Below are 27,443 nucleotides of genomic sequence, written 5' to 3'. Positions count from 1 at the left end.
TTCCTCCTTTAATTCCCCTGTCTTGGAATTCTGTATGATCTGACATTACCAGATCTACTTTTTTTTTTTTTTTTGTAAATCTTTATTCATTTTTAATTCTTACATCAAGTGAATTATAAATAATAAAACAATTTTCACAAATCACTTGTAATTACAATCATATATTCTTATAAAATAAAAATAAATACCCCCCTCTTTATCAATATTCCCATGACCAGATCTACTAAAAAATTTAAATTGTCCTTTCCTGCGTCGAAAAGTATTATCTACATTGGCAAATTAGGGAAGTTTCTACTTTTCAAAATTACTGATTTGTGGAATAATTTTCCTGTTCAACTGCACAATCTGGGCTCTTTCCAACCATTTCGAAAACATCTGAAAACTTAGCTATTTTCAAAGTTGTAAATTCTGCTCCACTCCATACTATTCCAAATCCATATTGTATTTGTTCTCTTCTCTAATTTCTTGTAAACCATGCCGAGCTCTACTGTTATAGAGAAGATGCGGTATATAAGCCTAAGGTTTAGTTTAGGATTTATTTCAATTCTGAGATATGTCTGTGTCTGGAACAAAACAAATATATCACCCTTCTAACTCCATCTCTACAATAAAGCATGTTGGTGGCAGCATTATATTGTGAGGATGTGTCACAGCAACAAGGACTGTGAGACTGGTGAAAACTGATGGAAAGATGGATGGTACAACGTTCAGGCAAACTTGAGCCTCAGGAGAAGATTCATCTTTCAGAGAGACAATAAACCTAGCACAAAGGCATTGCTTAGCAAGAAGAAAGTGTAGTCCCAGTCAAAAGCCCAAACCTTAATCCAACATAAAATCTGTACAAGACCTGGAAAAGTCCAACTTATTCTGGGCAAAATTGTTCCTTCTTGTTGATACATATTTGTCTTAATGATTAATCTGAGAAAAGGGGCTTCAACCATATACTGGATCAAGGGGTGTGAAGACTTATAGTACCATACTAATCTCTCCCCCTTTTAGAGGTAGAGGTGTTTAGCGCTAAACGCTCAGACACTCATAGAATTCTATGAGCACGGAGCATCTATTACCCCAGGCCACAGTAGAAACCTCTACTGCAACTTAGTAAAAGAGGGCCTAAATGTCAGCAGGTAAAGATCTGCAGTCCATCCAGTCTGCCCAACAAGGTGACCACAGTTGAATTTGATACTCTGCACAGGTTACACTTTATTATGATTAACCCTGGTATACTTAATTTTTCCTAGCTAATTTTGCAGCACAGCCCTGGCATTGATCCTACTTCCTTACTGGATCTGCCATCAAAGCCCACTCCAGCCTTGATCCTGATCTGTTTATGCCATTTAGAAGACCCAGACCACAGAAATCTGCTCAGCATTGTTCTAATCTGAAGCTGCCGTTAAAGCTCACCCCATCTATGAGATCTATGCACTAAGGACTTTTTTGGTTTCTTAATCTGAATTACTTTATGCATATTTCTATAATTATTCTTTTACACTGAAGCCATAGAGTAGTTGTGTAGATAAGTAAAAACAAACTTCCACATTAGTGCATTTTTAAATTGTAGTTTTAAACAGAATGTGAAAAATCTACAAAAGGTGTGTGAAGACTTTTACAAGGCTCTTATCACTATCACAGGGGCAGATTCATTTGTCAAGGTAATGCGTCTACAAAGAAGTGGCAAATATGTACAACAGTATTATTAAAACTCAAGACAATCCAGATGGGACCAGAGGATCCTGAGTGATGGGGAGGCAACGGATAAATGCTGAGATAAGTAGAAAGGATCCTCAATTGTGGAGGAGTAAAGAGTAAAGCCTGGGATGGTGGTAGGTAGGATGGTGTCCTTTTTGAGGACATGTCCGGGGAAATCCGGATGTCTGGTATCCCTACATACCTGTGCTAGGTTTTTTAGGACATGGCACTTTGTCCAGGTTTTGAAAAGCTTCCTCGAAATTGCATCAGGCAGGAGGACATCCGTGCATGTGCAGATGTCCTCCTACCCAACGAAAGCAGGCAGCAGTAGGCGGGGATAGGGTAGGATTAGGGGCGGGACTGGGGTGTAATGGGGCAGGGATGGGTGGAACTGGGTGGGCCTGGAGGTGGGGGATGGGTGGAAATGGGCGGGTCTAGGGGTCCGGATTTTACTAAAGTAAAAAATCTGGCAACCCTAGTGTTAGGGGATGTTCAGTAATGGAGTGAGGGATAAAACTAAAAAGGTCCATAAGTTCAGTATTATTGCCATATGGCAAGACATTGAACTATCTGGTCTTAGTCTGCAGTTAAAGTGCATACACATGGCCACAGTTATGGAGGATCCAATTAACGTCTTCTGAAACAAGACATGCTTAGCCCACGACAGCATTAAACTCAGCCACACTCCTGAATCCCCACCTCATACATTCAGCTCAGCATGGCCCGATTTATTGGGTTTTATGAAGAGATTCACCTAGTGTTTCAGAAAGGCAAAGGATAACTTCTGCTACAATAAATCTGGGCTCAGGATGGGTAGAATTCCTCCAGTTCCCAGGTAAGAGTTCTCTCTTGTAAAACAAGTGTCACTATCAGATGTTGAATAAGGAAAAGTCATCTTGGTAGAAGCGGGGCTGTGTCAAGATGGGCAAGGTTACATCGTAAGAGACATATCTCACAGCATTAATTTGATCTTGCATCCCAATGGTGAGGAAACAGCAATAGGAAGGATAACTGATATTCAGATAGTAAAGGCCTACATCTCATTTTATGCATTTTCTTTTTTTTCTTTTCCAAGTCTATAGGCAAAAAGAACTGTTATCAGGCAGCAGAGCTGCATGGTCCAGCTGTCACCTTCTTTTAAAAATAATTATAATAAATATTAAATTATAGACCCTGTTCTCTCAGCAGGTAGGAGGAAGAGAGACCCTTTGTCTTGTAGAAATTAGTCTGCTGGTTTAGCTGTGTAAACTGGATAGCCCATATTGTATTTTCCTACAATCAAATTCTGTGTTTCTGTCACTGCTGTATGTAACAACCAGCAGATCAAACATCCTCCCTATGATCATCAAAAATATTCATGTTTCTTTTGCTCCAGTCAATTTAAGTTTATAATGGGAGTTAAGTAATGCACAGATGAAAAGCTATGATGTGCATTGTTCAGCTCACAGTAAAACTTAAGAAGGCTCAAACTGCTATGGAAGAGGAACCTCAATCACTTCCCTGCTTTTCATGTTCCACGATGAACCTACCTGCCTGTCTCACCCGCACTCTTACAGAACTTTCCTGAACTTCTGCACCACAGTGTACCCCAGCCAATCTCGGCCTCCACTGGTAATGTACCCACTCTTTTCTAACAGTGCCACAGCGGCGGTGGCCATCACTGATATATGGATTACCACCGCAGTGAACCCTTCCCTCTGAGCCTTCTCCTCAATGAAGTGTAGTAAGGCAGTGCCCACCCCAGACCGCCGGTACCAGCGGCTCACTGCCAGTCGCCTCAGCTCCACTACTGTGGGTTCTGCTGTAGGCTCCAGAGCCACACAGCCACAAACATCTTCTCTGCTATAGACAGCTACCCAGAGATTTTGTTGGCTACCACTGCCAATGTGATGGAGGTCTGGGGAGCGCCACAGGACAAGCTTCAAGGCAGCCACAGCAAAAAGGACAGGCAGTAGCAGAGCAACCAGGAAGGAGTGCAGGAGAAAGCGGAGACCACTGCTGACAACAGCCAGAAGCAGCAAAGTTGGTGGACGGGTCAGAATATATAGGATCAGGCGGTTCTCCATATCCTTGAAACCCTCCTGCAAGATTAAAAAGACCAGAATAATCCAATGTTTGCTAGTAAAAATCTGTTGACTCCTTGTTTTAAATGCCAAATCACAGCATACTGTAAAAGTCTGAGGGATTTTTTTTAATGTTAGTGGCTATAACATCAGGCAATAGAATGGACAGCAACCATATGAACTGAAGATAAATGCATAAGACTCAGAGCAACAAGAGGCGTTTCTTCAAAAAAAGCACTGAACAGACTCCTAGGAGAGTAAAGCCAAAGCAAAGTTGCTTACCTGTAGCAGGTATTCTCTGTGGACAACAGGACAATGTAGACATACTGATTTATGTTCACCTCAGGCTACTGATCTAGAATTGCCCTCTCAAGCTCGTCATCATTTTGTTAAGCAGAGCTTGAGCTTGCACATCATCTCCTCAGTTTGTTTCATAGCTGATGCAACAGATATCAAGTGCAATAATCAAAGATAAGAAAGAGAGAACTGGCCTCTTGGTGTTGTTGTTTGTTTTTTGGAGGGGGGCGTTCTGAGGCGAAGGAGGGAGGGAAGGTGTGTCTGCATTGTCCTGCTGTCCAAGAATACCTGCTACAGGTAAGCAAAGTTGCTTTCTCAATGGACACAGTCCAATGCAGACACACTGGTGACTCCATAGCTGAATACTGCAGTTTGTGAGAAATGTAGAAGCAGTTTGGTGATGATGATAAGAGGAGGTAGTAAAGTTAGGGAAATAAGGTCTGGCGGATTGATTGTCCAAATCTGCTATCAGACCTGGGTGCAGTATCTAAGCAGTAATGCTTGGTGAAAGTGTGTAATGAAGACCATGTAGCTGCTTTACAAATGTTTGACTAGGAAACTCCTTTTATTTTATTTTTTTTATAATTCTTTATTCATTTTCATATTTTACATGAAGTGTACAAAATATTGAGTTACAACTAATGAATACACAATATCACTTTTATATCTATTACATAATATTCTGAACAAATTTTTTTTATCCCCTCACCCACCCCCCTTAAAGTACTTTCCAATCACCTTATACATATTGCATACCATAACATGTTATGTAAAATTATTTTCACTACCCCCCTCCATGTGTGCCATAAAGAAGACAAGAAAAAGAAGAAAAGAAGAAGATAAATCCTACTATTCATTCAGTACAATACTTTGTCAATGGCCCCCATATTTTTATAAATTTAGGATATGTCCCTCTTTGTATTGCTATTACTCTTTCCATTTTGAATATATGACAAATTGTATTCCACCAAAATGTATAATTAAGGTTACTATGATTCTTCCAGTTATTGGTTATATGCTGAATGGCAACCCCTGTCATGACTAGTAAAAGCTTGTTATTTTCTGGTGAAATTTGACTTTTTTTTCTCATCATCATTCCAAATAACACTGTATCATATGATATTGCTACATGATTTTCCATCAATTTATTTGTGGCCAAATTGCATTCCAAAAACTTTTAATGTAGGGACAATGATACAGTAAATGATCCAACGTCCCAGGTTCCAGATTACAGTGCCAGCATTTATTGGACTTAGAACTATCTAATTTTTGCAAACGTGTAGGGGTCCAAAAAGCTCTATGTAATAAAAAGAACCAAGTTTGTCTCATAGATGCTGACACTGTACATCTCATTCTCCAAGACCAAATTAGTGGCCATTGAGATGCAGTAATTTGATGCTTAATCTCAATGCTCCAAATGTCTCTTAGACCATTTTTGGGTTTTTTATTCAAATATCCAGATATTAATTTATACCACAATGCGGCTTGATGCCCTAGGAAGTCTGCTTGGAAGCATAAGAACTCTAAACTATATTGATTATTCAATGTTTTCCATTCAGGGAACCCAACCTGAATGGCCTGCTTCAATTGCAACCATTTAAAACTTTGTTTTTTACCAAGACCAAATCTATGTTGCAATTGTGAAAATTCCAGCAGTTTACCTTCCGAAATAACATCATTCAGAGATCTAATGCCTGCAATAATCCAGTCCTTCCAAAGGATTTGAGCTCCGCCAATTTTAATCTTGGAGTTTATCCATAAAGACTGATTAGTTGACTTGTTTATTGGGACAGGTGTTAATTTACTAATAAACCTCAATGTTTTCCAAGTATCCATTAATATCTTATTTTCTCTGTATCTTCTAGGCATGTTGATACTTGGAAGATGAACTAAATTTAGGGGAAACATAAGGCGCCATTCCAAATATAACCAATCCGGTGCATTATCTATCAGTTCTGGGAGGATCCAATACATACCCTGACGTAAAATATAGGCTTGATGGTACCTATAAAAATTTGGAAAATTTACCCCTCCCTCCTTAATTGATTTTTGCAAAGACACCAAAGCTATTTTATGCGTTTTACCAAGCCAAAGAAATTTCGTTAAAATGCTATTAAGCTTTTTATAAAAGGACCCCTGAAAATAAATAGGTATCATACTCATTTGGTAGCAAACTACAGGCAAGATCATCATTTTAATAGTTTGAACTCTCCCCCACCAAGAAAGATGTAACGGATTCCATTGCTCACATAACTCTGTAACTCTTTTCAATACAAATTTTTCATTTTCTTTTACTGTATCTTCAATTGTATTTTTAACTTGAATGCCAAGATATTTAAATCCTTCTTCTTTCCATATGAACGGAAAAGCGTCAAATAATCCTTTTACACAATGAACATTTAAAGGTATAAGTTCAGACTTACTCCAATTAATTTTATAACCTGAAAATTTGCCAAACATATCAATTAATTCCAATAGACAAGATAAGGTAGACTCTGGATTCCTCAAATAAAGTAAAATATCATCTGCATAAGCCGAAATTTTATATTCCATAACAGAATATGGAATACCCTGTAACCCCTTGCTTGCTGTATTGCTAACAATAAGGGTTCTAATACAACATCAAATAACAAAGGAGATAAAGGACAACCTTGTCTAACTCCCCTCTGCAATTGAAAACCATCAGATATCATATTATTAATATTTAATCTTGCAATCGGGAAGCTATACAATGTTTTTACCATTTGTATAAATCCAGAACCTATTCCAAACCATTCTAAAGCCTGATACATAAAATTCCATTCTACCCTATCAAACGCTTTTTCTGCATCCAAGGAAACTGTAAAAGCCGGTTCATCCATTTTTTTTGATAAATTTAACATATGAAACAATAAACTAGAGTTATTAGAGGAATGTCTTTTAGCAACGAAACCCGTCTGATGCGTGTCTATAATATGTGGGAGAGCTTTGGCTAATCTCAAAGCCAAAATTTTCGCCAAAAGTTTATTATCCACATTTATTAAAGATATAGGTCTGTAGTTTGAAACCAAAGTAGGATCTTTATTTGGCTTAGGCAAAACAATTACTATTGATTCAGCCATAGTACCTTTAATATCACCTTTTATAAGTTGTGTCTGATATAAATTTAGTAAATATGGGGAAAGGACATTTTGAAATGTTTTATAAAATTCTACTGTATAACCATCACCACCTGGAGCGGATCCAACTCTAAGAGATCTCAACGCTGTTTCTAATTCTTTTAATGATATAGGTTCATCTAAACTCCGTTTTATATGATCAGAAACCTTAGGTCCAATAATTAAATCTAAAAATTTTTTACCATCTTTTTGCCTCTCCAAATAAGGCTCGGAAGAATACAGGTCCTTATAAAATTTTAGAAATTGCTTTAAAATTATATCCGTTTGATTGGTTATTATACCATTATCATCTTTTATCCCATTAATGTTAGTTCTTCTTTTTTTTGCTTTAAGATAATTTGCCAATAATCTTCCCGCCTTATTAGAATTTCCATAATACATTGTCTGTTTGGAAAACAAGTCTCTTCTTATCATTTTTGAAGCTAATTCGTTATATTTACCTTTTGCTTTCAAAAGAGCTTGTAATACATCATGTTCCCATTTGCTTACCAATTTAGTTTCTAGTATTTTAATTTCTTTTTCTAACTCTATATACTGTTTTTTTATCTGTTTCCTAACAAAAGCCGAATATGATATAATATGACCTCTCATAGTCGCTTTAAAAGCGTCCCATACATTTTCAATAGATGTATCTTCCACTAAATTAATTTGAAAGAAATCACTAATGTGTTTTAAAATTTTCCAAAAATTTTTCATCCACAAGCAATGCATTATCAAATCTCCAAAGAGGTCTTCTATTTTCTAATTGATCTAATTGTAAATCTATCCATACTCCCCCATGATCCGAAATGATAATGGGATCAATGGAAGCCTTAATCACTTGCTGCACCTTATGTGATGAAATAAAAATATAATCTATTCTTGAAAATGATTTATGAACCTGTGAACAAAATGAAAATTCCTGATCATCAAAATGAAGAATACGCCATATATCCTTCAAATCACATGATTGAACCAAATTATCTAAACCTAAAGATTTTATATTTTTACCTGGTTTTTTATCCATTAATGGATCCATTACAGCATTAAAATCTCCAGCCACCACTAAATTAGAAGCAGCCAGTGGTAACAACATACTCTGCAATTTTTTAAAGAATTCTGATTGATTCGAATTAGGGGCATATATATTGAACAACATTAGGGCATTATTTCCCATACTTATATCAACATGTAGCCATCTTCCATGTGGGTCCGAATTTACTATCTTAAAATTGGCCATACACTTTTTATTTATAAGAACTGCTACTCCTGCTTTTTTACCCTCTGCTGGAGCAAAAAAACATTCTTTCACCCACCCACCCGTTAGTTTCTGTGATTCCTTTATATTAAGATGGGTCTCCTGCAGACAATAAACATCCGCGTTTTGCTTCTTTAAAAATGATAATACCTTTTTCCTTTTGATTACATGATTCAGGCCATTGACATTAATAGAAAATATCTTAAAAGACATAATATATTTTATACTCCTTATCATAATCTTCCTCTTCCCTTCTTCCATAACTAAGATCTAAAAAACTTCTCCCCATGGCACACATTCTTACCTCCAAATTACCCAATCCCCCACTAATCTTTTCCTTAATCATCCTAGTAATATCTTTAATACCCACCCTCTTCCCCCCCTCCCCCCCAATATAATGACTGCTTAAGGACACACATTGGACAGCAATCCCAACTTCCCCCCTCCCCCCAGGCAACCAATATTTATTAATAACCCCTTTATCCTTTATTGAGACAAACTCACTACCTCTCCACAATATAACCAATTATATCTCTCTTCTAAGCATAAAACCTTTTTTCTTTTTTTTTTCTTTTTTCCATTTTAAAGTAATTAATTTCTCTATCTATTATTTAACCTTTAGTCACATAACCATATTTATTTCCTAACATTCCATTAATGCATTTTTATCATTTCACCAATCTCCAATTCATTCCCCCAACATTTTATTTCATTCAAGAAAATTTTATCATAGTCATATATTTAATAAAAAGTATCATTTTCCTATATCTTATATTATCTAATCCATCTTCTCCTATCCTCCTTTAAATATCCAACAACAAATATCCATCTCTTCATATATTTCTGTTATAAAAAAAAAATTTCAATTTTATAAGTTTTTATCCCCTATTTGTATTTAAACATTTGTATTTCATTTTCAAAATAATTTTCTTCTTTTTTTTTCTCTCTTTCTTTCCCCTTTTTATATTTCCTCTTCTCCAAATTAAATCCAATCTTTTTAAAACTATATTATCACATCAATCTTTACATTCCTTCAGCTACCAATAAATTCTTATGTATCTTTCTTTTATATTATTCATTTTCCTTTCCTTTACTTGCATTTAAATATCATATAACTTGTCCTTTCTATCATTAGTCCATTCTGCAATCTTTTCCTTATTGTCCTTTCATTCTTTACTTTCTCCTTTTCTGACTTATTAAATAAACTGAACTTTCATATTTATTTCTTATCTCCATCCATCCACTCTTAAAGACTTTTGACTGCCAATTGTCATTCATTTTTTTTTTTTTATATAATATCCTTTTAGTCTATCAGTCCTGCTTTCTTCTTCTTCACATCTATTTATTTTCTTATTCAGTCTTCACTTTTCCTTTTGTGTTAATTTGTCCAGTCCTTTAATCCTTCTTGTTCATTCTTTACTCCAACCATCCATCTTTCAGTCTCCTAAAAGTTCAGTCTAATAACTTCACTTTAATATCTTTCCAGTCTATCCTTCTTTCTACTTTCTTCTTTACATTCTTTTATTTTCTTTTTCACTTGTTCATTTTTATTTCCTGTTCTTTTTTGCATATTCTTCTTTTTCCACCAATCCAGTCTTAGTATTTATCCCTTCATTTCAACATCTATTGTGCTAAAATGACATAGGTTCTGATTTTGAAAGAAAGGTCTTTAGTTTTTCCGGATCCATAAAATACAAAGATTTATCCCCACAAGATACCCTCATTTTTGCTGGGTAATATAATCCATACTTATATCCTTTTTCCTTTAATTGAGATATCAGATCAAGGAATTTCTTCCTAATATTTGCTGTATTTTTAGCAAAGTCTGGTAAAAACCATATTTTGGATCCTTTATAGTTTAAGTTTTTATCTTTTTTGGCAGCATTTAAAATTTCTATTGCTTGCTGGTATCTTAACATCTTGAATATTAATGGTCTTGGTCTCCCTTGATTTTCCAGACTCTTTATTGGAATCCTGTGTGCCCGTTCTATTTCCAAAGGCTGTTTGAAATCCAACTGCAATAATCTAGGAATTAAATTTTCTAAAAACTGTATTGCATTTTTCCCTTCCAAATTTTCCTGTATTCCAAAAAGTTTTATATTCTTTCTTCTTCCACGGTTTTTGTAATCTTCCAGCTGACTTTTCAATTGAATTATTTCCAAACTGTCATTTTTGCATCTTTTTCCTTCACATTCTAAGCTCTCCATTTTAACTTCTAACTCTGTTGTTCTTTTATTAGCTACTTCCATTTGTCTGTGTATATTCAGGATTTCTTCCTTCAGTTCTGCCATATTACTCACAGTCTCTGTCAGCATTTGTTTGATTTGCCTCAGTTCCCCCATAACTTCAGCTTTGCTTAACTCCTCTGATACATCAGCAGGAAGCGGAACCTTACTCGGGGTAATTTGATCCTGCTTCTGCCTTTTCACAGCCCCTCCGGTTTCACTCTTACTCTGTCGGGTGCTCGCCATGCTCCCGCTGTCCTCTCCGATGTTTTCAGCCGAAAACAGTTTAAAAGGAAATCTTTATTTGTTCAACGGTTGCCCAGGTAAGAGGAGCGCTGCGATCACACGACCATTTTGTGTGCGCGCTAAGCCACGCCCCTTAGGAAACTCCTTTTAGATGGGCTACTGTAATTCAGATTGCTCGTAAGGTATGAGCTCCTATTCTTCCTAGAGGGAGGAACACAAGAATAGCCTTACTGGGACAGACCAATGGTCCATCAAGCCCGGTAGCCCGTTCTCATGGTGAACAATCCAGGTCACTAGTACTTGGCCAAAACCCAAGGAGTAGCAACATTCCATGCTACCAATCCAGGACAAGCAGTGGCTTCCCCCATGTCTTTCTCAATAACAGACTAAGGACTTTTCCTACAGGAAATTGTCCAAACCTTTCTTAAAACCAGCTACGCTATCCACACTTACCACAACCTCTGGCAACGTGTTCCAGAGCTCAATTATTTTCTAGTGAAAAAAAATTTCCTCTTATTGGTTTTAAAAGTATTTCCCTGTAACTTCGAGTGTCCCCAAGTCTTTGTAATTTTTGACAGAGTGAAAAATTGATCCACTTGTACCCGTTCTACTCCATTCAGGATTTTGTAGACTTCAATCATATCTCCCCTCAGCTATCTCTTTTTCAAGCTGAAGAGCCTTAACCTTTTTAGTCTTTTCTCATACGAGGAGTTCCATCTCTTTTTTCATCTTTGTTGCTCTTCTTTGAACCTTTTCTAGCGCCACTATATCTTTCTTGAGATAAGGAGATCAAAATTGAATGCAATACTCCAGATGAGGTCGCATTATGGAACGATACAGGGGCATTATAAAATTCTTAGTTTTGTTAACCATCCCTTTTTTAAATAATTCCTAGCATCCTGTTTGCTTTTTTGGCTGCTGCCGCTGGACATTGGCAGAAGGTTTCATCATATTGTCTACGACGACACCCAGATCCTTTTCTTGGGTGCTAACCCTCAAGGTGGACCCCCAACACCCGGTAACTGTGATTCGGATTATTCTTCCCAATATATATCACTTTGCATTTGTCCACATTAAATTTCATCTGCCACTTGAACGCCCAGTCTTCCAAGTTCCTAAGATCCGCCTGCAATTTTTCACAATCCGAATGCGTTTTAACAACTTTGAACAGTTTAGTGTGATCTGCAAATTTAATCACCTCACTTGTTCCAATTTCCAGATCATTTATAAATAAGTTACATAGCACTGGTCCCAGTGCAGACCCCTGCGGCACTCCACTGATTACTCTCCTCCATTGAGAAAAATGACCATTTAACCCTACCCTCTGTTTTCTATCCGATAACCAATTCCTAATCCATAACTGCATTTTGCCACCTATCCCATGACTCTTTAATTTAATTTTCTCAGAAGCCTCTCATGAGGAACTATCAAAAGCTTTCTGAAAATCTAGATACACTACATCAACTGGCTCACCTTTATCCACATGTTTATTCAGACCTTCAAAGAAGTCAAGTAAATTGGTGAGGCAAGATCTCCCTCAGCTGAACTTGGTGTGCTAGAAATTTGAATTCCTACCGTTACCTGCTGAGGCCCTTTGGGACAGCACAATCTTCCATTCTGGTGGTAATTTTATATAATTTTATAATTAAATGTTACAGCTCTTCCTCACAACATGAGAGGGCTATGTCTGAGGCGCAGTGCGAAAAAAAAACAATAACTGAGGAGACAACACGCATGCTCAATGAGGGAAGGAGACCTTGGCACCTGATTGGCTTAACAAAATGATGACGAACTTGAGGAGGCACTTCTGAATCGGCAGCCTGCAGTGAACATAAGCTAGTGTGTCTGCAGTGGACTATGTTCACAGAGGACAGCATTTCAAGAAAATTAAAGTAGAGGATTCTTGAGGTAGGGGAAAGAAGTGTAAGATATGCTATGTGGATAAATTAATCAAATGATATGTTAAATACATTTTGAATCATAATTTTAAGACAGTAAAATCTGAAAAAAATATGCCTTAGACAGGCACAGTAGATTCACAGTGGTGATCAAGTAAGAAGTACAGACCTGGGACAGGTGAGCACAGTTACTTACTGTAACAGGTGTTATCCAGGGATAGCAGGCAGATATTCTCACATATGGGTGACGTCAACCATGGAGCCCCAATGTGTACAGCTTCACAAGCAGACTTGCTTGAGGAACTTTTAGAAAGTTTGCGACTGCCAAACTGCACATGCGTGAGTGCCTTCCCGCTCGACGTAGGGCATGCGTCTCCTCAGTTCAGATAGCTAGCTAAGAAGCCAACCAGGGGAGGTGGGTGGGTTGTGAGAATATCTGCCTGCTGTCCCTGCATAACACCTGTTACTGTAAGTAACTGTGCTTTATCCCAGGACAAGCAGGCAGCATATTCTCACTGATGGGTGACTTCCAAGCTAACAGAGGTGGGATGGTGGGTGAGTTGGCCAAATAAAAATATATATTGAAATACAGATTGGCCGAAGTGCCCATCCCACCTGCAGAAAAAGCCAGACAGAATATTCTCACAAATGGGTGATTTCCAAGATAACCAGAATGGGATGGTGGGAATGTTAGCAATTCAGGAAAATAAATTTTTTTAATACTGCTGGCCATCCCATCTGGAAAAAGAATCCAGACAATAATGAGAGGTGAATGTTTGAACCGAGGACCAAGTGGCAGCTTTGCAGATTTCCTAAATAGGAGTAGATCTAAGGAAAGCTACAGATGCCGCCAAGGCTCTAATTTTATGGGCTGTGACTCGACCCTCTAGATGCAGTCCAGCACGAGCATAGAGGAAAGAGATGCAAGCAGCCAACCAGTTGGATATGGTTCTCTTGGAAACTGGATGTCCCAACTTGTTTGGATCTAAGGAGACAAAAAGTTGAGAAGATCTGTGTGGCTTCGTCCTTTGTAAGTAGAACGCATGCTTGCAGTCCAGAGTATGAAGAGCTGTTTCTCCAGGGTGAAAATGAGGCTTTGGAAAAAGCACTGGAAGAACAATGGATTGATTGAAATGAAATTCTGAAACAACTTTTGTTAAGAATTTAGGATGACTACGAAGGAATATTGTGAAAGGTGGGTCTGCTACTAAAGCTTGTAGCTCACTGACTCTGCAAGCAGAAGTGAGAGCAATGAGAAAGATCACTTTCCAAGTGAAATATTTCAGATGAGCTGAAGACATTGGTTCAGATGGAGGCTTCATCAAATTAGCAAGAACCACACTGAGATCCCAAACAACTGAAGGCGGTTTGAGAGCTGGTTTGACATTGAAAAGTCCATTCATAAATCTGGAAACCACAGGATGAGCAGTTAGTGATTTCCCTTCTAGTGGCTGATGAAAAGCCGCAATTGCACTGAAATGGACTCTAATGGATGTTGATTTGAGGCCTGATTGAGATAAATGAAACAGGTAATCCAGAACTGAAGACAAGGAGGTTCCTTGTGATGAAGAGCACACCAAGCAGAAAACCTAGTCCATTTCTGGTTGTAGCATTGTCTAGTAGTAGGCTTCCTTGACAGATTGAGAGAACTGTAGATTGGCAGTTACGTTGAAAGGTACCAAGCTGTCAGATGCAGAGACTGCAGGTTGGGATGAAGTAGAGAACCCTGACTTTATGTAAGCAGAGACGGAAAAACTGGTAGAAAGGAGAACCAAGGTTGTCTGGGCCACTGAGGAGCTACGAGAATCATGGTGGCATGTTCTTGTTTGACAAGTGTCTTGAGAATCAGAGGGAATGGAGGAAACGCATAGAGAAACTTGTTTGTCCATTCCAGGAGAAAAGCATCTGCCTCCAGGCAGTGAGGAGAATAGATCCTGTTAGACTTGAGCAGTGCTTTTGATCTGGTGGATCATACTATTCTTATTGACTGCTTAGAATCTATTGGCATCTTGGGAAAGGTCTTAAATTGGTTTTGAGGATTTTTGGGTAACAGATCATACCAAGTCATAAGGATGACAGTCCTTCTTATCGTTGGAAAAACCTATGTGGGGTTCAACAATGTTTGCCTTTATCCCCCACTTTGTTTAATATCTACTTGGCTTCACTGCGAAATCTCTTGCACAATTTAAATCTTACATTTATGCGGATGACATTACAATAATTATACCGCTAACTTGTCTGACAGTAGAGATCATAAATTTTTTAGCGACCATCCTGAATCAGATTGAGTGTTGGATAATTGCTTTTAAATTTAAACTAAATCCAGAAATAACTAAATTTTTTCTTGCAACCCCCAATGACAAGATTAAAGAAACATCGATTCACTTGCATGGCCTTGACTATACTATAGAGCAATCTATAAAAATATTGGGAGTGACTATAGATAAACATCTCACTTTAGAAAATCATACTGATCTATTATTGAAGAAATGCTTTGCTGTGCTCTAGAAACTTCGCACTATTAAGAAATACTTTGATGAAGCTTCATTCCATCTGTTAGTGCAGTCATCCGTTTTAAGTATTCTTGATTATTGTAATGTTATTTATTTGGGTGCTTTTAAGAAAATTTTAAGAAAATTGAGAGTGGTTCAAAACACCGCAGTTCGATTGATCTTTGGATTGAAAAAATGGGAGCATATTACACCATATTGACTGACTGCCGACTGAGGCCAGAGTTTTGTTTAAGTTTCCCTGCATTTGTTTCAAACCTGGATACCTTGTTTCCCATTTTTCTTTGAACCACCCAAATAAGGTCACATGCAGAGTTTGTCTGTTTAAATTTCCTTCCGCTAAATTATGTTGTTACAAAAGATTTCTGGAGAACTCTCTCTTTTCAAGCTTCCAAATTGAATGATTGGTTCGGTAAAATTATGCTAGGATCCTCTTTTTATCTTGATTTTAGAAAACTATTGAAGACCCAACTGTTTGAAAAATTTGTATCCTAACTGGTTGTTTCGTTTAATAATTCAATGCTTTCGGCATGCAATGTATCTTCTTTTTAAATTGGATTTTTACTGTATGGTCAGTTCTTATTTGTTGTAATCTGCTTAGAACCATTCTTTTAAATTACATTTTTCTTTCAAATCATATTTTCTACTGTAGGACCAATTCTTATTTATTGTATTTTGTTTTGAATTGTTTTTTCCTTTTAAAATTACTCTCCACTGTATGACTTGTGCTTATTTGTTGTAAACTGCCTAGAACGGCCTAGGCGGTATATAAAAATAAAATTATTATTATTATCCTTATCCTGGAGCAAAACTGATGCAGTTTGTTGTTGTGGGGAGATGCAAAGAGATCTACTTGAGGAGGCCCCCACTGAGAAAAAATGTGATGAAGAGGCGACTAATTGAGTGTCCATTCGTGAGGCTATAGAAGATGACTCAATTTGTCCGCCAGGAAGTTTTTCTCCCCTTGAATGTAGACGGCTTTCAGAAAGATGTTGTGATAAATCGCCCAATTCCAAACTTTCGCTTCTTCGCACATAGGAAGAGATCCTGTTCCTCTCTGCTTGTTGACATAGTACATGGCGACTTGATTGTCTGTACGAATGAGGACTACTTGATCGTGAAGATAATGTTGAAAATCGCTCTGAGTTCCAACAGATTTATGTGACTCCGACGATCTGTGCTGGACCAATGCCCTTGAGTATGGAGACCATCGAGATGAGCCCCACAAGCGTAGGTCAAGGAATCTGTGGTGAGGACCTTCTGATGAGGGGGCGTTTGAAACAGTAAACCTCTAGAGAGATTGGAAGAGAGCATCCACCAGTGGAGAGACTGTCTCAACGAAGGAGTCACTGTAATGTGCTGAGAGAGTGGATCGGAAGCTTACGCCCACTGAGATGCCAGGGTCCACTGAGGGATTTTGAGGTGAAGTCTGGCAAAAGGAGTCACGTGAACTGTAGAGGCCATGTGACCTAGGAGAACCATCATGTGTCTTGCTGAAAGTGAAGTGAGGGATGACACCTTAAGACAAAACTGTATGAGAGTATGCCGACGCTATTGAGGAAGGAATGCTCTGAGTTGCACAGTGTCTAGTACAGCTCCAATGAACTCTAGGTTTTGAGAGGGCTGTAGCTGGGATTTGGTAAAGTTTATTTCGAACCCCAAAAGTTGAAGGAACCAAATAGTCCATTGGGTCGCTACAATAACCCCCTGAGAAGTTGAATCTTTGATGAGCGAATCATCCAAGTACGGGAAAACCTGGAGACTATGGCTGGTAAAGCTGCTGTCACTACTACTAGGCACTTGGTGAAAACTCTGGTAGATGATGCCAGGCCGAAAGGCAGCACTCTGTACTGAAAATGATGATTTCCCACCCAAAATCTGAGAAACTTGCGGGAGGCTGGATGAATGGGAATATGAGTGTAAGCCTCCTTGAGATCCAGAGAGCATAACAAATCATTATGATCCAGAAAGGGATACAAAGATGCTAGAGACAGCATTTGAAATTTTTATTTGACAAGAAATTTGTTGAGAGCTCTGAGATCCAATATAGGGCATAGATCACCCGACTTCTTCGGGACAAGGAAGCAACGAGAGTAAAATCCCATGCTCTGCTGTTCCAGAGGAACTTCCTCGATGGCACGGAGATGAAGCAGAGCTTGAGCTTCCTGAAGAAAAAGGGTGGTCTGCAATGGATTGGAAGGATACTCTCTTAGGGGGAGATCTGGTGGAACCTGAAGGAAGTGAAGAGCGTAACATTCCCTGATTATTGTGAGGACCCAATGTTGGTTGTAAATAGTTCCCATCGTTGATAAAAATGATGTAGAAGACCTCCTATGGGAAGAGGAAAGGACTGAGGCAGAACGATTGAGGTTATGTTCTGTGTTAGATGGTCAAAAATGCTGAGTGGACTTAGGTGCAATAGAAGTCTGAGGCTTACGCTGCCACTGTTGTTGTTGCTGTTGTTTCTTAGGAGGCAGGCTTGAATAAGGTGCTGCCTTCTGAGGATAGCGCCACTCATAAGATGGAAGAGGTCTATAACTCTTAGCAGTGGGACATTTCGGCTTTGGCCTAACTATACAGGCAAACGATTTCTCATGCTCAAACAAGCGTTTTGTAGCTGCCTCAATCAAGTCATCAAACATGTCATTCCCCTGACATGGGATGTTGGCCAGTCGATCCTGCAGATTTGGGTCCATACCTACAGTGCGTAACCAGGCTAGACGACGCATGACCACTGAGAACGCAGTGACCCTGGAGGACATCTCAAAAGCATCATATGCAGTCTGAACCATATGCATGCGAAGTTGACCTAGAGTTGAATGCATATGCTGGAACTTTGGTAGGCGATGTTTTGGAAGATACTTGAAGAAAGAAGACATAGCATTGACCCAATGCTTGAGATATGATGTAAAGACAAAATTGTAGTTTAAAATTCTATTTGTCATCATAGAATTTTGATACAGCCGACGGCATAACTTGTCCATGGTCCTGCCCTCTCGACCAGGAGGGACGGAGGCATAAACTTTGGCAGGATTGGATCTTTTTAAAGAAGACTCCACGAGAAGAGATTGATGGTCTAGTTGTGACTTCTCAAATCCCTTAGAATGGACCATCTTATAACAAGATTCCAGCTTTGCTGGCACAGTAAGAATGGAGTATGGTGTATCTAGGTTCCTCTTGAAAGTTTGAGAAAGAATGCCATTCATAGGTAATTTGAGAGAATCCTTAGGAGGATTAGACATACCCAGTTCTTCCAAATACTCCTTAGAGTATTTGGAATCAGACTCCAAGGCAATGTTGAGATCTTTACTCATTTGACATAAGAATTTTGTAAAGGACACTGGATCAGAAAAGGAGTGACCTTGTTGAGGTGAAGGTGAATGAGAACCTCTCGAGATACCCTTTACAGCAGAGAAAAGAAGGTGAAGCCTCTCTGGAATATTGGTACTGCAGATCTTAATCCATAGGCAGAGATGAAGATGAAAAACAACTTCTAGAATGAGTGGGAGAAGCAGAACATTTTCATTTTGAAGAACCAGATGGTGAAGAAAACCTCGCAGGAGAAGAACTCGACTGGTGAGAATGCTGAGGCTCCACAATAGTTTTCCTTGAGATAGGAGTTGGTGGCCTCGAAGAGTCTCGATGCTTTGATAAACAAGGTCTGTCTTGAGAAGAAGACCTGGGCCTCGATGAATGCCTCAACAAATGATGTGAATAGGAACTATGTCTCGAATCATGGGTCCGTGATCGAGTCAAATCCAACCTCGATGAGGAATGTCGAGGAGTCCTCGCCCTGTGCCTCAAAGAAGGCAATGCCTTATGTGTAGAGGTTGGAGATCGAAGTCGAGAGACTGATAAGGACTCAGCTCCTTGTGCAGATATATCTCGAGGTACTATCAAGGACTCAACTCCTTGTATAGAGTGTGTAGATTGATCTCGAGGCACTCTCAAGGACTCGACTCCTTATATTACCGCTGAGTGCTCAGGCTGGACTGCAGGAAGCAGGGTCGAGGCAGGATAATGGCCCCTCTGGAGAGGATTTAGCTGACTTCCCCGAGGATGAGGACTTCCCCATCGAGGAAAGTTTGAGCAAGTTCGAGGTCAAGGATGAAGCTTTGGGTCCCACAGAAGACTTCAACGGAGTCGAGGTCGAGGTCAGATTCAGGGTCAATGCTTTAGTTGAATAAAGATCCATTCCCCCAGCTTTGGGCCCCACAGAAGACAACGGAGTCGAGGTCAGTTGCAGGGTCAAGGCTTTAGTTGAATAAAGATCCATTCCCCCGAAGATTTTTTTAATCTGAACTCGACGTTTAAGAGCTCAGTTTTGAAGTGTAACACAGCGGGCGCACAACTTTGGATGATAATCAGGTCCTAAACACTGCACACACCACTTATGTGGGTCAGTGATGGAGATTGTGCATTGACACCGGCTACACTTCTTAAATCCTGTGAACAGTCAGGACATGGAATGAAACACGGCTGCGGCTAAATCGAAGCCTGCAGGCTGAGGCCACGGAACAGGCCCTGCTATGACACGACTGAAAAAAATTAAACAAAGACCTTTTTTTAACATGTGTAACACAATGACCCAGTAAATAAAAAAATCCACGAGCCGCAGTGAGAGAAGGCACAAGTAAAACTAACTCTCGTGCAGAGCCTTGAAATGAGGGCTTCTCAGTTCCACAGAAAACTTAGAACTGAGGAGATGCGCGCATGCACGGTGCAGCAGTCGCAAATTTTCTAAAAGTTCTTCAAGCAAGTCTGCTGGTGAAGCTGTCCGCATTGGGGCTCCGTGGTTGACGTCACCCATATGTGAGAATATGCTGCCTGCTTGTCCTGGGATAATAACAGGATCCTCTGTGGTGGTGGAATAAAGTATAAAGCCTGGGATGGGCACACAAGATCCTTAGCAATAGGAAATGAGGGGTAAAGTCTGGGGCATGAGACTAGAGCAGAGCTTCTCAATGCAGTCCTTGATGCATACTCAATCAAGTCAGGTTTTCAAGATATCCACAAGGCAGTGTATGTAAATCTCTCATATGCATATTCACTGTGGATATCCTGAAAACCTGATTCTGAGGTTGGTCCACTTGTTAAAAAGTCTCCTACTTATATGGGTTTTAGAAAGCTTTTAAAGATTTATTTGTTTTCTAAATATGTTTAAGTTTATGTGATTTTGTAAAGTATTTTATATGTATTCAAATTGTAATTTACTGATATTGTTCAGTTACTTTTTATTGTACATCTCATGGAACTACAAGGTATTGTGATTCAGAAATAAAATGTTATATTATGTTATGCCCCAAAGACTGGTTGAGAACACTAGATTAGGGGTTTGTCTTAGTCCTCAGTCACTACTGGAGTTCTTTAGTTGTTCAGTCCCGTTTTAGGCATTATCACATAACTGAAAAAAAGCTATAGTAGTAGTATCGGGCATTACTGAAGTGTCGACACAGAGACCCACTAATAATTTATAACCTCATATGCATATAATGACATGTACCTTCAAAATCTCCAGTACTATCTGCTGTTCATCTTCTCGAATCTCCCGGACAGAAAGCTGACTCTCATCCAGCAAAGGCATGATCGCAGTCCCAGGCTCAGCCACAGCGTTCTGAGGGACTCCTAGGAAAAAGATGCAGACTGTGGAGATACCAGGCACTATTACTTCAAGGCCTAGAGTTCTTTTGAGATCTCCATACTGCCACAGGCCTCTGTGGCAGACAGACCTCTCTTTACATGATATGCACAGATTTTGCACTATTCTTATTGAATTTTATGATCTCTATACCAGCTGGTCTGCTCTCTCTGGTCTGCACAAATCTCTTGTATGTTTTCTTTGGGCCAATGTCTCCAAATGAGTTTATTTAGAGTTCCTTTTACTAAGGTGCGCTAGCATTTTTAGCACGTGCTAAAGATTAGCCCAAGCAAATCTCGCACTAAACTAAAAATATTAACGCAAGCTCTATGGGGGCGATAGCGTTTAGCACGCGGGGCATTGTAGTGCGCGCTAAAACCGCTAGCACACCTTAGTGAAAGGAGCCCTTAGTTTTGCATACCATAGTTTATGAACCTCATTCCTGTTATTTTTTTCCACGAACCCATTTCTATTATTCTTTACATGGATTTCTCTCTTTATATTATGTCCAAATATTTCTGAATGTTTTTCCTTTTCAGACTTCTCTCTGTCTTTATGAATGTATCTTTTCTTTAATGGGGATGTACATGGAAAAAAGATTTACATTTTCAGTTCAATTTGAGCTACCTGATTTTTGACATATTAGTGTTAACAAAAATTTAACATTTGGAAACCAACTGCATGAACATTAATTTGTAGGTAAATTGATATGGTGCATGTTGTTTAAAAGCATCTATACAAAATAAATGCACACCAATACACATTTCTACTTTGCACACACATATATATATATATTATAGCTAAGTACTTGGGACCTGGGTTGGCCACAGTTGGAAACATGATACTGGGCTTGATTAACCTTTGATCTGTCCCAGTATGGCAATTCTTATGCTCTTGTCCTTATGCAGGTTAGAACTATTTAAAGGCTTTCTGTATGTTCTTGCCCATGGATCTCTTAGATACATCAAGCTCTGATATAACTTCCAATCAGTGAGTCAGACAAAACCAGAGGCAGCATGCACATAGACACTGATGCTGCAGCCATTTTCTGACCTGGAGAAGTAGCGTGTCCTGACACAGAAGCGGGAGACCAGGTAAGCTGTTAATTGTTGGACTCAAGGGGACAAAGAGGGAGAAAGTAGCTGCATGAGGGGGAGGGGCAAGAAGATGGAAAGAAGAGCTGGCAAAGGAGAGAGGTGCTGCATCAGGGCATGAAGAGGGATTGAAGCAGTGACTCAAAGGGGGAGGCAAGGAGGGCAAAAGGTGCTGTTTCAGGGGGACAAGAGCGAGAAAAGAGGGAGAGATGCTGAACTCGAGGAGAGGGTGAGGGAAGGAAGAGAGAGGTCCAGTGAGGAGATTAAGGACAAGAAGGGGGAATACTGGACACACAGAAGATACTGGATGTGAGAGATGAGTGGAAGGAAAAGTAAACAGGAGACACATTGGGTGAGGACAAGAGAAAGGAGAGACCAGGATGGAGCTGAGGCTAGTGAGGGTTCAGATGATGAGAACAGAGGAAGGAAACAGGGGATTAGGTAATAGATAAAAGAAAGAGGAAACTACACAGGAATTGTGTTTGTCATATTTTCTTTAAAATTATCTTACATATTGTGATTAATCACAATTAAAAATTGTAACTTCTTGCAGCCCTACTTTAAAACTATTGTGTGGTCAATGGTGTTGAGCAATACTGTAATGCTGGCTTTCTTAGTTTACTAGCCAGTTACATTCATTTATTTATTTTTCATATTTATAACTGCTTATACCTAAGTGGAGCATGAAAATACATACAAAGGCTGATTAAAAAGTAATGAGACTGCCTGTTTTTCTTTCCAAGTAGATATGGCAATGCTGTGCTAGTTCTTGCAAAGCTCATACATTGACTTTCTGAACCTGCAGTTGGACTGCCGAAGTCTTCATTGGTGGGTCACAGCGAGAGGAAGAACTTTGTACGTTTCATCATATCAGATAAGGAAGACGTGTCTGTGAGAGTATGCCAGAGGTGTGTGATTGAATTTTGTGCTAAACTTGCAAACAGTGGTAATGAAACTCTTGAAATGTTACAGTAAACATACAATGGTGAAACTAGTAGCCTTGCTGCGTACTCTCAGACATTTCTTCCTCATCTGACATGACAAAACATATGAAGTTCTTCCTCTCGCTGTAACCCAACAATGAAGACTACAGCAGTCCAACTGCAGGTTCAGAAACATCACTGTATGAACTTCGCAAGAACCAGCACAGCATTCCTACATCTATCTAGTTCTTGGAAAGAAAAAGAGGCAGTCTCATTACTTTTCAATCAGCCCTCGAAATAAAATACATCTGTATTTTTCAGTTCAAAATGCAGCACCCTGGCTGTTCTGTTTGTGGCCTATGATCAGATATTTCTCCTGTTCTTCAGTCTTTGTACTTGTTTTCAGTGAGTCAGAGGTATGTTCTCCAATATTTACATTGCCCAAGCATTGACGCATTATAACCCATCACAGGTGCTGCACTCAACTTGCTTAAAAGTACTATATTTAAAAGTAGCTAGATTGAAAATGCTGCAACTCATGTACTAGACAATCTGTTCCCTGAATATCTGGAATTTTTTTGCCCAGTGATATTAGAACTGAGAACTAGTTGCATTGCATCAAACACAGATTTAAAACAGTATCTTAATTCAGAAGTCTGCACAAAATCAAGATGGTTGATTACTGGAAGTGGGTAGGCACTGTGATTAATATTTGTACTATTTAATTTATATTATTTATATAGCCTTGGATTAGTTTGGTATATATATATTATGAATGCTTAATTGTAAGTAACAAAGAATAGTCTGGTACCCGTGTGCTAGAGCTCTCCTCTAGCTAAGTAAAGCTTTTTGGATTACTGGCCATGTTCGAGAATTCTCATGTCTGGTGCAGCTCTCCCTGCTTGATTTTTTTTCTCCTGCTTCACATACTAGTAAGTCACAGTTTTCCTCTCTTCTCCTCAACACCTAGACAAACCCTATGAACAAAAACAAAAGTATCCTGCCAAACCAGACACTGCAGCCTGAACAACCTTAATTCCAGTGACATCAAAAAACCTTCCTCCACTACCAGCACACACTTCAAGAATCAACATATCATTGTATCAAATTCATCTATGATACTTCAAAGGCAGCAACAGTAACCATAGAAATTCACCTTATAAAATAGGTTAAGGCATTCAAATTTAGGGAGGATCTCCATGAAGACCTTGCTGATGAACTGTGAGATAGCCTTTATGGTGACTAGGCCGACACCATGTCCTAAGATAATTGTTCCGCAATTAAGAACTGACCACTCGGTCAAAAGAATAGACCAATCTATTATATGGAGATTCTAAAAGCAACAATGTTTTAACCAGTAGTAGATGCATGGAATAGTCTCCAGGTAGAGGTAGTGAAGACAAAGATTGTGTTTGAATTCAAGAAAGTGTGGGACGGGTACATGGGATAAGAACAGCCGCTGCTGGGTCAGACCAGTGGTCCATCGTGCCCAGCAGTCCACTCACACGGCAGCCCTTAGGTCAAAGACCAGTGCCCTGAGACTAGCCTTACCTGCGTACTTTTTGGTTCAGCAGGAACTTGTCTAACTTTGTCTTGAATCCTTGGAGGGTGTTTTCCCCTATAACAGCCTTCAGAAGAGCGTTCCAATTTTCTACCACTCTCTGGGTAAAGAACTTCCTTATATTTGTATGTAATCTATCCCCTTTTAACTTTAGAGAATGCCCTCTTGTTCTCTCTATCTTGGAGAGGGTGAACAACCTGTCTTTATCTACTAAGTCTATTCCCTTCATTATCTTGAATGTTTCGATCATGTCCTCTCTCAGTCTCCTCTTTTCAAGGGAGAAGAGGCCCAGTTTCTTTAATATCTCACTGTACGGCAACTCCTCCAGCCCCTAAACCATTTTAGTTGCTCTTCTCTGGACCCTTTTGAGAAGTATGTGTCCTTCTTCATGTATGGCGACCAGTGCTGGACGCAGTATTCCAGATGAGGGCATACCATGGCCCGGTACAGTGGCATGATAACTTCTCCAATCTATTTGTGATCCCCTTCTTAATCATTCCTGGCATTCTGTTCTCCCTTTTCGCCGCCACCACCACACATTGGGCGGACAGCTTCATAGAAACATAGAAATAGACGGCAGATAAGGGCCCCGGCCCATCTAGTCTGCTCACCCCAATGACCCTCCCCCACCTTTCTCTGTGAATAGATCCCACGTGTCTATCCCATTTGGCCTTAAAATCAGGCACGCTGTTGGCCTCAATTACCTGAAGTGGAAGACTATTCCAGCGATCAACCACCCTTTCAGTGAAAAAGAATTTCCTGGTGTCCTCGTGCAGTTTCTCGCCCCTGATTTTCCACGGATGCCCCCTTGTTGCCATGGGACCAGTACTCCCAAGTCTCTTTCCTGGGGGGGGTCTCACCAAGTATTGCACCGGACATCCTGTATTCGTGTATAAGATTTTTGTTACCAACATGCATCACCTTACACTTATCCATGTTAAACCTCATTTGCCATGTCGCAGCCCATTTCTCGAGCGTGTTTATGTCATGTTGCAGGTCTTCGCAATCCTTCTGCATCTTCACTACTCTGAATACGGTAATCACCTCACTCGTCGTACCAATTTCCAGATCGTTTAGAAATATGTTGAAGAGCACGGGTCCAAGCACCGAACCCTGCGGCACTCCACTCGTGACGCTTCTCCAGTCCGAGTATTGTCCATTTACTCCCACTCTCTGTTTCCTATCCACCAGTCAGTTTTTAATCCATGTATTTCACCCTCACAATTTTTCAAAGTAGTCGTTCATGCAGAACCTTGTTGAACGCCTTCTTAAAATCCAGATATACGTTGTCGACCGGGTCACCCTTGTCTATCTGCATATTTACTCCCTCGAAGAAGTGCAGAAGAGATAGTGGATGCTGTGGATGGGCAGACTGGACGGGCCATTTGGCATTTATGTTTCTAAAAGAAGCTAGTCAAGAAACTGAAGCGAATGGGGGAGGGGAGAGGTCTGCCAGGCATGCCGAGTAAGCTAAAAGAGAACTTTGCCACACTCCATCCATCAGAAGATATCAACACAAAGTGAGCTGCATGCTCCTAATATTAACTCTGCTTACTCTCTCAAAACCATTGGTTGTCTCTCTCCCTCCATGTTACTGGATTACCCTTCTGAGCATTGTTTGACCTCTCCCATCATATCACTGGATTATTTTCTAAATATTATTGGTTGTCTCAATTAACTTGGTCGGTTCTCTCCCTCACTCCCTCCATTCTTTGAACTCCATGTCACTGGATTATTCTCTAAATGTTAATGCTCAGAGAGACAACCAATGTTTGACCGCTCCATGACACTGGATTGTCTAAATGTTACTGGTTGTCTCTCTGAACTTGATCGGTTCTCTCTCAGACTCTCTTCATTCGCTGAACTCCATGTCACTGGATTATTGTCTAAATGCTATGGGTTGTCTCTCTAAACCTGGTCAGTTCTCTTCATCCATTCTCTGAACTCCATGTCGCTGGATTATTGTCCAGTAAACTTTTCGGCACTGCAACATGCTAAACCTAGTGCCCCAGCCAGAAGGCATCCATTAGTGTGCAGATGTCGATGCGATGTCATACACATGTGTGATGTCAAAACATCGACATCCACTCATGCGTGGAGGCCCTCCGGTCATGACCCTGAACCTGTCACTTCACTAGTGGGGGATCCTGGAGGTGCGAGGAGAGAAGGAGAGATGCCAGCGAAGTCCGACTGCCTACAGGATGTGACTCTCACCATGTCCTGTAAGCAGTCAGCCGGCACCTCCGGGAACACCTGGAACCTGCTGTGGCACACAGTTTGCCATACAGTGGTCTAAATGTTACTGGTTGTCTCTCTGAGTCGGTTCTCTCTCTGACTCCCTCAATTCTCTTAACTCCATGTTGCTAGATTTTTGTTTATATGTTATTGTCTGTCTTTCTGAACTTGGTCGGCTCTCTGTCTCCTTCCACGTTCTGGCTCATTCTCTGAACACTGTTGGGCCTCTTCTTCCACACCAATGGATCTCTAAATCGTTGCCTGAATCGTATCGTTTGCCCGGCTTCTCCGCTACTCGACCTTCTCTGCCCGTTCTTGCTCCTCAGGCCTCTCGCGGGTGCCTTACGCCTCTTACGCTCCAAGTTGGCCGTTATTCCCCCTCGCCCTCCCTCTCACGCGCTCTATCGCCCGCGCCAAAGCCCAAATACCTGCCGGCCTCCCCCGCCTCTTCCTCGCGGGCCCTGCGAATCACGTGACCCGCACGTTCTCTCTCTCTCTCTCCTCCACCCCCCACCCCCTTTTCTCATAACGGTTCTCGCTTCAGCGTCCCGCGCACGCAAGCGCTGACAAGTGCGTGACGTCAGCGACTGCCCTAATGGCTTCGGCCGGGAAAACAGACGAAGGCGCGCGAGGAATTCGAAACTTCGTTTTATTTTTATTGCATTTTCC

General features: G+C 40.0%; 1 protein-coding gene across 3 annotated transcripts; it reads right to left on the bottom strand.

The window, feature by feature from the left end:
• Positions 1–416: 416 nt before the first annotated feature.
• Positions 417–27,320, bottom strand: NAT14 (N-acetyltransferase 14 (putative)). Of its 3 annotated transcripts, none has more exons than XM_033960008.1 (3): positions 27,203–27,320; positions 20,827–20,948; positions 417–3,770 (listed from the first exon to the last, which is right to left on the bottom strand). In XM_033960008.1, exons 2-3 carry the CDS (start codon positions 20,905–20,907, stop codon positions 3,240–3,242), a joined length of 612 nt encoding a protein of 203 aa, XP_033815899.1. In that variant the 5' UTR covers positions 20,908–20,948; positions 27,203–27,320; the 3' UTR covers positions 417–3,239. The 3 variants fall into 3 exon arrangements, with proteins under 3 accessions (XP_033815899.1, XP_033815901.1, XP_033815900.1); XM_033960010.1 differs by lacking the exon at positions 27,203–27,320 and adding an exon at positions 27,075–27,168; XM_033960009.1 differs by lacking the exon at positions 27,203–27,320 and adding an exon at positions 26,754–27,064.
• Positions 27,321–27,443: the final 123 nt, after the last annotated feature.

Source organism: Geotrypetes seraphini, chromosome 10 (genome assembly GCF_902459505.1).
Source record: "Geotrypetes seraphini chromosome 10, aGeoSer1.1, whole genome shotgun sequence".
NCBI lineage: Eukaryota > Metazoa > Chordata > Amphibia > Gymnophiona > Dermophiidae > Geotrypetes > Geotrypetes seraphini.
Note: the sequence above shows the minus strand (reverse complement) of the source record. Positions and strands in the feature narration are given on the sequence as shown.

Excerpts from the sequence above, each read along its gene's own strand:
- NAT14 (XM_033960008.1), bottom strand. The coding sequence starts at position 20,907 with ATGCCTTTGCTGGATGAGAGTCAGCTTTCTGTCCGGGAGATTCGAGAA. Across the intron at positions 3,771-20,826 it reads TAGTACTGGAGATTTTGAAG|GAGGGTTTCAAGGATATGGA; the intron begins GTACATGTCATT and ends TTAATCTTGCAG.